The sequence below is a fragment of the Zalophus californianus genome, chromosome 16 (genome assembly GCF_009762305.2).
Source record: "Zalophus californianus isolate mZalCal1 chromosome 16, mZalCal1.pri.v2, whole genome shotgun sequence".
NCBI lineage: Eukaryota > Metazoa > Chordata > Mammalia > Carnivora > Otariidae > Zalophus > Zalophus californianus.
In genome coordinates, this window is record NC_045610.1 from 88,686 (window position 1) to 101,830 (window position 13,145).

At 46.7% G+C, this 13,145-nt stretch overlaps 1 protein-coding gene across 3 annotated transcripts in view; it reads right to left on the reverse strand.

The window, feature by feature from the left end:
* The window catches only part of ZZEF1 (zinc finger ZZ-type and EF-hand domain containing 1), a 100,740-nt gene that overhangs the window by 17,219 nt on the left and 70,376 nt on the right, over positions 1-13,145 (reverse strand). For all 3 annotated transcript variants that reach the window (XR_003525159.2, XM_027624833.2, XM_027624832.2), the window contains exons 37-43: positions 12,602-12,765; positions 10,358-10,511; positions 8,908-9,047; positions 8,326-8,603; positions 7,037-7,211; positions 6,383-6,515; positions 1,448-1,641 (exon numbers count right to left, since the gene is read on the reverse strand). Coding sequence is in view for 2 of the 3 variants with exons in the window: in XM_027624833.2 (XP_027480634.2) it covers positions 1,448-1,641; positions 6,383-6,515; positions 7,037-7,211; positions 8,326-8,603; positions 8,908-9,047; positions 10,358-10,511; positions 12,602-12,765 (1,238 nt within the window). In the remaining variant the exon portion in view is untranslated. The remainder of the gene's footprint in view (positions 1-1,447; positions 1,642-6,382; positions 6,516-7,036; positions 7,212-8,325; positions 8,604-8,907; positions 9,048-10,357; positions 10,512-12,601; positions 12,766-13,145) is intronic.

Consider the following 13,145-nt stretch of genomic DNA (forward strand, 5'->3'; position numbering starts at 1 on the left):
TAGGCTTGTGGCCCAAGGTCACTGTGTGGGGAAATTCTAGAGTTGCAAGAAGGATGACACTACAAACCTCAGCCCCAACCTGAGTCTGTCCACTCCATGTCTAAATCAGCCCTCAGCAACCATTTCTGGAGCCCAGGACACTCCCCGTGTGACTCAGCCCTTGGCAAGCATTTCTGGAGCCCAGGACACTCCCTGTCTGACTCGCCCTTGGCAAGTATTTCTGGAGCCCAGGACACTCCCTGTGTGACTCAGCCCTCGGCAAGCATTTCTGGAGCCCAGGACAGTCCCTGTGTGACTCAGCCCTCGGCAAGCATTTCTGGAGCCCAGGACAGTCCCTGTATGACTCGCCCTCCGCAAGCATTTCTGGTGCCCAGGACACTCTGTGGGCTTCATCCTATAGGAATGACCCTCTCCAGCACTCTGCCTTCCCAAAGCTTCCAGTGCTCATCAGAACATAACCTAAGTCCTCAGTCGTGGCAGATGGGGCGCTGCAGACTCCCTGCCTGCTTCTCTGGTCTTCCACAGGATCCTGAAGGCCCGGAGGTGTTCTTTCTGTCGCTGACAACCATGCCTGTTCTTGGGCCTGGTGTCTGCGGCTCTCCCTGCACGCATCACTCTGCCGAGACCCCTCAACTACCACCTCACGTTTCACCTCCTCAGAAAGGCTTTTTATGACTCATGGTGCCCTCAGAGAGTTTATTTTCTCTTTGCTACTATAATTAAACAACTCAAACACGAGCAGATTGTGATAAATGCCTTGGAGGCAACAAAGAGCAGCTGCATGGCCTTGGTCCCCTCACCACGAGCACTCAGGGGGACCCGGAGCTGGAGCGCCATCCATGCTGACTCCTTGTGCTGCCTGAGTCCTTCTGTGGCCTCCTGGGCAGTTCTGCCAAAGTCCAGGGACTCACCGACTTTTAAAATAAAACCCTTCTTTCATGGCTACTTCTGTGGGGAAGACTGTCCTAAAAGTGATCTCTTTCCCCTGTCAGGCCCCTCAGGTAGCAGAATAACCATCTCCCCCACAAGTCAAGGCTTTTCCAGCTTCTCCCACCCCAACTGCCAAGCCTATTGCTCCAAGTCCTGTAGGACGCCGGTCCCCTTTGCTCTCCCCCTCCCCTGGCCCTACAATGGGCCAGGGGAGCCGTGGTTCGGAGGGAAGTGAGAAACTATTCCATCCAGGTCTTCCCATCTTCCAAGGTTAACATGCCCATCAAGCAAACACCTGGTTCCACGAAACAGTACTAAAAAAATATAAAGAACCAACTACTAGGAAAATTCTGTTTCTTCCTTAGAGTTATCCTTGTGCAAGACCGCCACCATTCCTAAAAATAATCAAGATCCTTTGGTTAACCAACCATCGAAATCAGATGGCATCTCCTTGTAGTAAACGCCCTGCAGATGTAGCACAGTGATTCATGAGCAAATGGAAGAAGGTTACCGTTACCTTTAGTGTCTTATATAGTCCTTTGAGGGCCAGGGACAGGACCCAGGTTGCTTCCACCGCCTCGGGACAGTGGCTCTCCACGCTGGCTTGCAGAAGGTGACTGGCGATAAAGGCAAAGTGCTGGGAGTACTGGCTCAGCTGGGCCTGAGAGCTGCTGCACTCCTGTCCCTTCTGGACCAGCTGGTAGTCCTTCACTGGAGGGTCAGGTCAGGCAGGAACACAAAGGCATGAAAGCATAGTTAATGCTTCCTGCAGCTAAGTCTCTTCCCCAGTAATGTGCCTTTACTGAAGCAAGAACTGCAGACCCCAAAACACAGATCACTCTGGCTTCAAACTTAGCCGTTACATCTAAGGCTGGCTTGCAGGTGAGCACAGAAATGGCACTGGGCCACCCATGCAACAAGCAACCGAGAGAGACAATTTACATTTCTACTACTGTGCACCAACAGGTTGTCTCCAAGTGCTACAGGAACTTCTTACATATAAACATGCAGGTAGAACTTCCATTCCCAAATAAAACTAAGATGGACGGGATTGACTCTCCTATCTTAAACAACCAGAACATTGAAAAAGTACATGAAACAATTGTTTGCAAACAGGAGGCAACAAGCAGTATAGGACTATGATCCCGATAAAAGGGACCTAAACCAGACAAGCCCTCCAACAGCCTGGCTTTCTGGAGACGATTTCTAGGCCGCAGAGCAGGGACTAGAAATCTAAGCAGAGTCCTGAAGTCTCAATGAACTGATGAGAAAGAGGTGAGTTCAGGGAAGTCAAGGCAGCTAGAATTTATGGGGCAGAATATCACAAAGAAGGGAGAGGCAAAGACAGACAGGGTATGGGGGACCTCTCTAGACAGCCACAGGAGCTTCCTCACGTCTTTGGCTGAGTGTGAGCAGCACAAATGTGTGGTGGGAAACCACCTAGTTCTAGGAAAGAACTACCAAAAAGTAGTAAGGCAAACGATTCTTGGAGCTCACACAGACCTGGGAATATTTTGTCTTCCCCCCACCCAGCATCCTAGCGGATACTAGTGGAAGTATCCTGGCGGAGGGGGTGGGGGTGGAGGTGGGGGGGACAACTATTTGAAAACATAATAGTTGAAACTTTTCTGAATTTGATAGAAACTGTAAATCCACAGATCCAGGAGCTCAATAAACCCCCAAGAAGAAGAAACAAAGAAAATCATGTCAAGGCACATCCTATTCAAAATGCTAAAAACCAGAGACTAAGAAAAAAATCTTAAAAGCAGCCAGAGGAAAAAAAAGACACATTTGAAGAGTAACAGAGAATGACAGCAAACTTTGCAGTCGAAACTCTGTAAGCCAGAAGAAAATGGATCAAAAACTTTTAACGTATTCCAAGAAAAAGCTCTTGGCCTAGATTTTTGTATGCAGCAAACTCATCTTTCAAAGATAAAGTCAAAATAAATATTTTTTTGGTTTGGTAGGACACACCAAAACAAAAACTCTGTGGCAGCAGGCCTGCAATACAAGAAATGTTAAGGGAAGTTTTTCAGGCCAAACAAAAATGATACCAGATCGATACTTTAACTTACACAAAGAAATGAAGAGTACCAGAAATGGTAAACGTGAGTAAATAAAAAGATATTGTTTTCTCATTTTAAAACCTTTCTTAAAATATCTTTTTATTTTTTTTAATTAAACAAGAATTTTTTTTAAAAGATTTATTTATTGGAGAGAGAGCATGTGTGCGCACGAACAAGAGGGGGAAGAGTCTTAAGTAGACTCTGTGCTGAGCGCAGAGCCCAATGCAGGGCTCGATCCCATGATCCTGAGATCATGACCTAAGCCAAAACTAAGAGTCAGATGCTTAACCAACTGCGCCACCCAAGTGCCCCCAAAGATCTGACTTTTTAAAGCAAAAATAAATATATGTATTATTCCGAGGTGTATAACATGTAGAAGTAAAATGTGTGATGATAACAGCACAAGGATGGGGGGACAGAAATATAAAATCTATGTTTCCTCACTGTATGTTAAGTGGTAGAATATTATTTGAAGGTAGACTACAATGAGTTAAAGGTAAATATTATAAACCCTAGAGCAACCACTAAAAAATTATCTGAAGGTAAACTATAGTAAATCCTTGAGCAACCACTGAAAAAATTAAGAGACACAGTTAAAAACCAATAGTGGAAATAAATGGAGTCATTAAAAACAAAACAAAACAGGGGAAGTAGAAGAAAAGGAAAAACAAACAAGGGAGGCAAATAAAAAACAATCAAGAAGATAGTACATTTAAACTCAATCATCTTGGTAACTGCATTTAGTGTAAATAGTCTAAACATCTCAATGAAAAGGCAGAGACTGTCAGTCTGGATTATAAAAGAGAATTCCAGGGGCGCCTGGGTGGCTCAGTCAGTTAAGCGTCTGCCTTCGGCTCAGGTCACAATCCCAGGGTCCTGGGATCAAACCCTGCACCGGGCTCCCTGCTCAGCGGGGAGTCTGCTTCTCCCTCTGCTGTTCCCCCTGCTTGTGCACTCACTGACACACAAATAAATAAAATCTTTAAAAAGAAAAGTGAGTGTACACACCATGCAAATGTTAGTAATAAAACAAAAGCTAGAGAGGCTACATAAATACTAAAGTCAATTTTGGAACAAGGAATATTATCAGAGATAACAACGGACATTTTGTACTGAACTGAGAAACAGACAATTACGGTTAGAGACCTCAACACTCCTCTCTCAGTAATCATCAGGACAGACAGGAAATCAGTAAGAGCACGGAAGACTTAAAACAACACTACCAACTGACTTGACTTAAATGACACCTACAGCTAACAACCTAGTATATGAATCTCTTTAAGTGCACATGGAACCTTACTCAAACAGATCAAATTCTGAACCACAGACAAGTTTCAATAATCTTAATAGGACTAAAACAATCCAAAGTATGTTCTCTGACCCCAAGGGAATTAAACTTGAAATCAATAATAGAAAGATGTCTGGAATAGCCTCCAAGTATTTGTAAATTAAACAATAAACTCTAAAAACAATAAAAAAATAAACAATAAATAACAATAAATAATCCACAAAGCAAAGAAAAAATGTCAAGATAAACAGAAAATATTCTGACCTGAGTGAAAATGATAAGATAAATGCTATCAAAAATTATGGATGCAGGGGTGCCTGGGTGGCACAGATGGCTGAGCATCCGACTCTTAATTTTGGCTCAGGTCATGGTCTTGGGATTGTGAGATCAAGCCCCGCATCTGGCCCGCACTCAGTGTGGAGCTGCTTGAGACTTTCTCTCTCCTTTTCCCTCTGCCCATCACCCCCCCCCATGATCTCTCTCTCTCTTTAAAATAACAAATAAAATCTTTTTAAAAACTATGGATGCAGCTGATGCCATCCCTAGAGGGAAATTCATAGCATTGCAATGCTTCTATCAACAAAGAAGAAAAATTTCAAATCAGTGATTTAGACTTCCACCCTAAGAAATTAAAGAAAAAACGGCAAATGAAATCCAAAGCAAGAAGAAATAGAAAATTAATAATGACAAAGACAGAAATCAGTGAGGCAGAGAACAGAGAAATAATAGAGAAAAAAAATCACCGGAAACAAAAGTTGTCCTTTGAAAAGATCAAATACATTGATCAGGGGCGCCTGGGTGGCTTAGCTGGTTAAGTGTCTGCCTTTGGCTCAGGTCATGATCCTGGGGCCCTGGGACCGAGCCCCAGATCGGGCTCCCTGCTCAGCGGGAAACCTGCTTCTCCAACTCCCTCTGCCCCTCACTCGTGCTCTCTCTCTCTGTCACTCTATCTCAAATAAATAAAAAAAATCTTTTTAAAAAAATACATTGATCAATCTCTGGTGAGACACTCTAGGAAACAAACAAGAAGACACAAAGTACCAAATTCAGGAAGGAGAGAAAGCAGCTACTACTCCATGCCAGATGAAGAGAAATTAGAGCTCTCAATATATTCCCTAAATAAAGGGAGACATATACAGTGCTCATGGGTCATGTTAAGATGTCACTTCTCCCCAAATAGATATACAGATTCAGTGGTTCTTCTATAGAAACTGACCAGTTGATTCTAAAATTTATACAGAAAGGCAAAGGAACTAGACCAGCCAAAACAATGCTGCCAAAAGAATAACAAAGTTGGAGAACCTGATTTGGAGACTTAGCATAAATCTATAATGGTGAAGAGAATATGGTATTCGAGTAAGGACAAATATACAGATTAATGGACTATAACAGAACTCATAAATAGACACACACACACATGTGGGTCAACTAATCTCCAACAAAGGTACCAGGATAATTCAATGGAGAACTAGTCTGTTCAACAAATGGTCCTGAAACAACTGGATGTTAATATGCAAAAAAGAAAAAAAAGGAAAAAGAACAAGAACCTTGACTGTTACCTCACACCACACACAAAAGTAGCACAGACAGTGCCCAACAATGAAGCTGAATAAGAAAGCATATTATTTCAGAAGCAGAACTGGACACATATTGTTACATACTCCAGGCTGTTTTGGGGTTGGCAAACTAAGTCAAAGGTCACTTATGATATACTTTCACTGTTCTACTGATCAAGCAAAATTGTCACCACAATCACTCAAAGACATTTTACACTCCTGCAGCTGACTCCACTATATATTTAAATTACCCATTAGAAAACAACCAGCCAATGACAACATTAAATATTCAGACCCTAAATGTGTCCCCCCAGAACCCTGGAGCCATATATACAAAATGACAGCACAGTGAAGGCCTTCCAATTTACCCTTATTCAACCACATCACTTCAGAGATGAGGAAAAAGAAGCTCAGGGAGTTATAATTTGCTTTTTAAAATATCACATGCAGGGGCAAGAACCAGGGTATTTTCATTTATTTCAGGGTATGCAGAGATTTGACAGCTTCCTTCCATTCTTAGAAAAAATAATTAGGCTTGGGACCTGTTTTCCTTTTCCGGGTTTTGACATCGACGATCACAGCCCTGTTCTTCTCCGTAAAGTGCTTCAGGATGATTACGTTATGTGGCTCGTTGGCGTTATCCATATACACACAGCGGGTCCCCACACAGAGGACCTAGAACGTGACAGAGACCAAGAAGGCAACTCAGGAGCACACACAGGAACGGACCCTTCAGCAGACACAAGTCCAGTCCTCTCTGCTCGTGCCCCGGACTTCAACAGGTGCACAAGGACGGGCACTCCTGAGTCAAGGGCCCGGTGCAGAGGTGCTTACATGCTTGCTGGATGAAGCCATGTTTCAGAGCGCTCTTTGTCCCAACCAGTTGTGAGACATGAAGACTAGAAATGAGATCAGGATGAATGCCAGCTGACAAACAACTGTACTCTGAAGTTCTGTGTGATTTAATAACTTAGTGACTTATTAGTCAAACAACTAGCTAATAAAAATGAATCAAACAGCTAAACTGTTAAAAATGCAGTGGAACAAACCATCCCATAATCTTGAAAATATACCAATACTGTAAATGCAAATTATGCTAATGAAGGGAAAAAAACCTCCTAAAGCTATAGGCTACAGAGCTCCTGCCGTGTGTGATGAGGACAGGAAGGTGTGGTCTGACCTTCACAATGAGGTACCTGTGGGAAGCCGACCAGCACGAGCAGGGTGAAGATGTTGGTGTGCTTCAGCTGGAAAGGCAGCTGCTTGACACAGTGGTCTGTGAAGGTGGCGATGACATCACGCCACAGTGGGGCACCGCTGAGTGACCGCAGGATCTCCGCCATGGAGCACGCCCAGTCCAAGCCCACCCGGCTGGAAGGCAAGAGCTCCATTAGGCGGCAGGGCACAGGCTCCACACTCAACTCAGCAGAACTTGCTCACTACACTCCAAGGCACACGCAGCAGCGCCCAAGGGCCACTCACCCACTAGATTAAAAACTATCAGAATGAAGCCTCTGTTACCTCTACACTCAGTATACAGTTAGGTTTTTAAAAAAATCTCTATAAAGAGTCACACACACACGTGCACTTGTGCATACTGGCGTTTACACACAGAAAAAAACTTGGAAGGAAATATATTAAAACAGCACCAGGTGCATTAAGATGGTGCGGCTGGGGTGGGGCCAGGGCGCCTGGGTGGCTCAGTCAGTTGAGCATCCGACTCCTGACTTTGCCTCAGGTCACGATCCTGGGGTTGTGGGATTGAGCCCCACGTCGGGCTGCACGCTCAGCGTGGAGTCTGCTTGTCCCTCTCCCATCCCCCATTTACACACTCTCGTTCTCTCTCAAATAAATAAATAAAATCTTAAAAAAAAAAAAAAAGATGGTGCAGCTAGGGTGATTTTTTTCTCCATTTTTGTTTTCCAAATTTGGTATCCTGATTATGTTACTTTATAACAAAAATAGACCTATTTTCTTCAACCCCAAAGCCTACGCTTATTGCTGCCAGGAAAAAAAACAAAACAAAACAAAACACCAGACTATATATCATCAGAAAGTTCAATCAGCAGATAGCGCCCAGACTGCACAGCTGTTTTAATGTTTTAATGTGGGTTGTTTTTTCTTGTTTTTTAACTTTTTTTTTTTTAATTTATTTACTTGACAGAGAGACACAGCAAGAGCGGGAACACAAGCAGGGGGAGTGGGAGAGGGAGAAAGAAGCAGGCTTCCCATGGAGCAGGCAGCCCGAAGTGGGGTTCGATCCCAGGACCCTGAGCCAAAGGCAGACGCTTAACGACTGAGCCACCCATGCGCCCCAAATGTGTGTTTTAAGTACAATTTTAATGTAAGTTGACACCTTTTCTAGTAAAATGAATTCTATTCTCACAAGAGATGCCTAGACAACAAGCACACTGAAATCAACGACCAGCCAGACCAGGGACTTAAGGAAATGAACGCCAAGGTGGGACAGAGTGTCGGGGGCTACCTGTCCAGACACACAGCTCCTAGGCTGAAGAGCAGGTGTGTGGTCTTCCAGCCATCGGGCACAATGGAACTGTCCCCTGATGCAAACAAGGTGTGCTTGGCGGAGAGGACCTTCACCACCGCAGCATCCACCTCTGCTGGTGAAAGGCGGGTGATTAACTGGCCGAGAAGACCCAGCGTGAGGTGGTAGGTCTCGTTCAGGTGGCCTGCGTTGGAGATGACAACCTGAAACATGAGCGGGAGGACGTGCTCCAGGTGCATCGCGGGCACCGCGGGGTCCTGCCGAGAGAGGGAGAAACGCCCGTTCAACACGGGGTCCACGGAGCCACACCAACTCAGGGCTGCGTCTGTTCACGTCTTAGTCACAGCTGGCCAGCGCCGAAGGGCCCGTGCAGTCCTTCATCAACAGCTACACCCAGTCAGACGTCCTCAGGCTTCATCCTCTGACCTACTTCTAACTGACTGTGCTTCTCTCAGGGACACACACGTGGCTATGGACAGGTGGTTTCAGTAGAGGGATTTCCAAAGAAACACATTTTCCCACATATACCACCACCCCTCTTCCAAAAAAGAAAACGCTTACCAACTTTAAGGGAGGTAACATGGCTGCTAGTAATCCCAAAATCCTCTTCTGGGAACACTCAGCAAACACCTGCTCAGGGCTGGGAGTAACCCGTTTTTCCTCAATGGGCTTCTGAGACAACACGACTATATTTTCAGCATCTAAGTGATGTAAAACATCACACTTTCAGATTTCGCCAGCTTCTATGCACGTACAAACAGGCAAGTAAACTGTCGCGCGGTCCCCATGCTGCCAGAGAACACACCTGGGACATTGCTAAACCCATCCTGCTCAAGGAGGCCTACCCTGACCACCCGACGTAAATGCAGAGCACCCCCTCTGCACTCACCCATCCCCTGACCCTGCTCTTTGGTGCTCAGTCCACCTTCACCCTTTAACATAGCCAATCGTTGATATTTATTATTTCTATCCCCTTCTAGGTGTTTGGTTATCACAAGCGCCTAGAACTAGAGCATAGCAGGAGCCCAGTGAGCACTCAAGGAAGGAACGAACTACATGTGGACCAGGACGCCGGTGCTGATGCAGACCAGAGTGGACCGGGACTGACTAGGGGGACCAGACTATTGTCCGGAAGGTAGAATTACATACACTGCACAGATGGCCGTCAGCCTCTTTGGAGAGCTGGCTGCACACACGGGGCAGGATGCCAGGTGCTCAGTGCTGCCTCCATCACAGAGCAGGCAGCTGGGACAGACGCTGCCTCCCTGGGCTGCCCCAACGAGGAGGCTCTTCAGCCCATAGCACCTCCATCTTCAAGCTCGTCTATCTCCTTGAAACACAGCTCTGAACGTGCCGCTGCTATCCCCAGACAGGCAGCTCAGGGCCTCCACCGCAGAGCGACACAGCACCCCCCAGGGCTCTGTCCCTGCGTGCCTGCCAATGGGACTCTCCCCTGTGTTCACCTGTGGGTTTCCCATTCTGGGGTCTTTGCTCATGCTGTTCTTTCTGCCTGGAAAGCCCTTCCCCAGAGCAGATCCTAGCACAGCTAAGGTCCCTCGCAGCCCAAACTTTACAAGGCTTTCTGTGGATACAGTCTGTTCCGGTTAGAGACACCCGTCGCCACCAGCACCCGCCCACCCCTCCCTTGTGGACAGAGCCGCATTCCCCCTCAGACTAGTTACCTGTACCTTGGTCTACACCCTCCCAGAACGCAAGCTCCGTGAGGGCAGGAGCTATGTGTCTGTCTGTCTGACTTGGTCCCTGTTGCACCCCCACAGTCTAGCACAGTGCTTGGCACACAGAAGGCACTCAGTAAATTAGGGAATAACAAGGTAGGAAAGCAGGCAAAGTAAAGGAAAGGTGACTTTCAAAGTATGATCACTACCATCTGATACAAAACTGAGAAACCATGAGCCCTCGGTTGCTAGCCAATTTCAAGTTATAGCTCAGGGATTGGTCTGTGTGTGTTTTAAGATGAAAGAGATGAAGGTAATGATCAAATAGTTTCTACCTGGATGCCCGACAGGTGTGCTACCATCTGCAGGTGAGTCTGAAATTTGAGTCTGGCATGAAGGACCCTTCAGAGCTGACGCACCTTCTTCATCTGCCTTACTTCTCTGCTTGCTATCTAAAGCTCCGACTTCCTTAGTACCATCTCTCTTGCCCTGAAAACAAAATGTAAAGGAATTAAAGTTTCTTCTAATAAGAGTTGGCTCATTAATGCTGTGATATAATTTTTAAAATCATTAGTCAGTCTTTACAGACTAAAACACTTTTGAATTCCCCAAGAAAATGTGCCTCATTTCTGTGACAAATCTACGCTCTAATTAAGACAGGACTCACTGCATCCCATCTCCCAAACATCTCCCAAATGCCCCTACGTCAGAGCCCGCAGTCTCATAAGCCATGGCCCCACTACAAACCTCTAATATGTTCTATTTAGCCTTTAGAAGCCCTGTACAGAACGTTCTTCTCTTGGGAAGAAGAAAAAACGGTGTGGAATTCTTTCTAGCACACTGAGCTGGCTTACACCTTTGAGAATTTTATTTTGGCAAGGAGCCTTGTTAAGGGGGCTTTCACTGGAGTGGGGAGGCTCTCCTGGGCTCAAGAGTTGGGCAGTGAGCTGCCCAGATTGGCAGGATGACAGCCCTTGGCCTGCACTTCCTCAGGCCTTTTTCCTTGGGCCATGGAAAGCCTCTAAGGTGAGCCTAAAACCTCTTTCTGCAACAAAAATTAAGGAAGTGCTCAAAGAAAAAGGAGTATCAGAAGGACACCGAAGCTAGGTGGGAGGAGCTTCCACTGGCCAAACACTGGACAATTTCAGCCTCAAAATACACACTGAAAAGTAGCAGATTTTACAGATTTCACTTTTAAGTAAGCTCTATGCCAACATAGAGCTTGTGAGTTCAAACTCACAACCCCGAGATCAAGAGTCACACGCTCTACAGACTGAGCCAGCCAGGAGCCCCGAAAAGTAATCGATTTTAATCCATGGAAGAACACAAATTCATCCAGGTCACTCTGATATGAGTTGATGGTAAGTGGGCACACAGGTAGCAGAGTGCTTACGGGTGCAGAGACGCTAGGAGCTCAGGGGAAGACACAACCGTTCCGGGCTCAGGGGTGAAGATTGCCCCTGCTGACAATGTCCTCTCTGCCCAGCACCATCTGTGGGTGGCTAAAGTGCCGCCTGGACGAGGGGTTTTGTGGTCAGAAATGTTGGCACCCCAGAGACCAGTCTGAAGCTGATGTGGTCTGTCTGGTGCTGCCTCTCCGGCTGAGTAAAGCTGACAGAATTCTCAAGTTTTCACCGGCCATCTTTGCTTTTGCCTTGCTCTAAAGGGCGACGAGATCTTGGTGAGTACAACCACCAAACGGGGGATCCCTGAACTAGTGAATGTGACAGACACGGAGGACAGAAACACCCCGCCACTCCTCAGACCAAGTCCAGGGCGCTCACAGCACCCAAGACCTCAAGCTTCGGAGGCAGCACTGCAGAAGCTACGCTGTGCTCGCCCACAAAACCAACTTTAAGATTGCGGTGACAGGCTACATCTGGATCCAGAAGGCTTCCCTTCTACTTACACAGGAGCACGCAAACTACCGTGTCTGTTTGGTAAACAGAAAGCACCGAGTATAAGAATAGCTTCGGGGCACCTGGGTGGCTCAGTCCCTTAAGTGTCTGGCTCTAGGTTTTGGCTCAGGTCATGATCTCAGGCTCGTGAGATCGAGCCTCACGTCGGGCTCTGCGCTGGGCGTGGAGTCAGGGTCCCGGAGATTCTGTCTCGCCCTCCCTCTGATCCCCGCCCCCACGGCACACGCTCTCTCTCTAAAAAACAAAAGCTTCGCATACACAGCATATACAGTGTTCAGCATGGGCCAGGAACGAATCTCCTTAGGTACACCATCTTCCTTCCTTGCAGCCCCACCAGAAGGCAGGTGACAGGAACGGTGCACGCTGACACGGAACATACTACAGGCGCTGTCTTAAGCACTTTATATACATTAGCTGCTATGTAACGTGTGTACACCCTCAGAACAGCCTATGAACGGGTATTAGTATTCTCGCCCCATTTCACAGATGGGAAAGTGAAGTGAACAGATTGTGGCAGTGTGCCCGGGGCCTGAAAGAACAGGGCTAGAACCCAGAATCTAGGTCAAGAGTGTGTGGCCTTAACTGCTCTGCTCTGCCCCCACCTGCAAATGGCTCCCCGTTTCGACCTGAGAGCCTGCCTACTAATGCACTGTGACATACCCTGCAGTGCACAGAAGGGCCTGTGTGGGACGTGTCCTCAGCACCCCGGACGGCTGCTCTCTCCTCCTCTGGTGTGTGGGCGGGCACGGAGACCGATGGGGCCCGACTGTCTGGACCAGATTCACCCTCTGGCAGTATACCAAGAAGAGCTAGAGCTTTCAGACCTACATGGGGAGCAAATAAGAGAATGGTTAAAAATTTTAGAATGAAGTCATTTCCTGCAAATGCCATAAATCACTATATGGAAGGAGATGGCTGGGTTCTCCACAAACCAAACCAAAGCTCACTCAGTATGAACCTCCTGGGCTATCCACATCTACTTGGCTCCTGACGTCAGGCACCAAAAGTTTGAGTAGTGAGGAATGCCTGTACTTGATTAGCACAGAAGACAGAGACACGAGAGGACTGTCTACTTAGAAAATCATAAACATGACAATTCTACTATAGCCCCATGCAACTAGATGTCTACGTTCCCACTGGCAAGCCCGGGAGCATTGGTACTGCCCACACGCTGCCCAACACAGGCCTGATGTCCCCACCATAT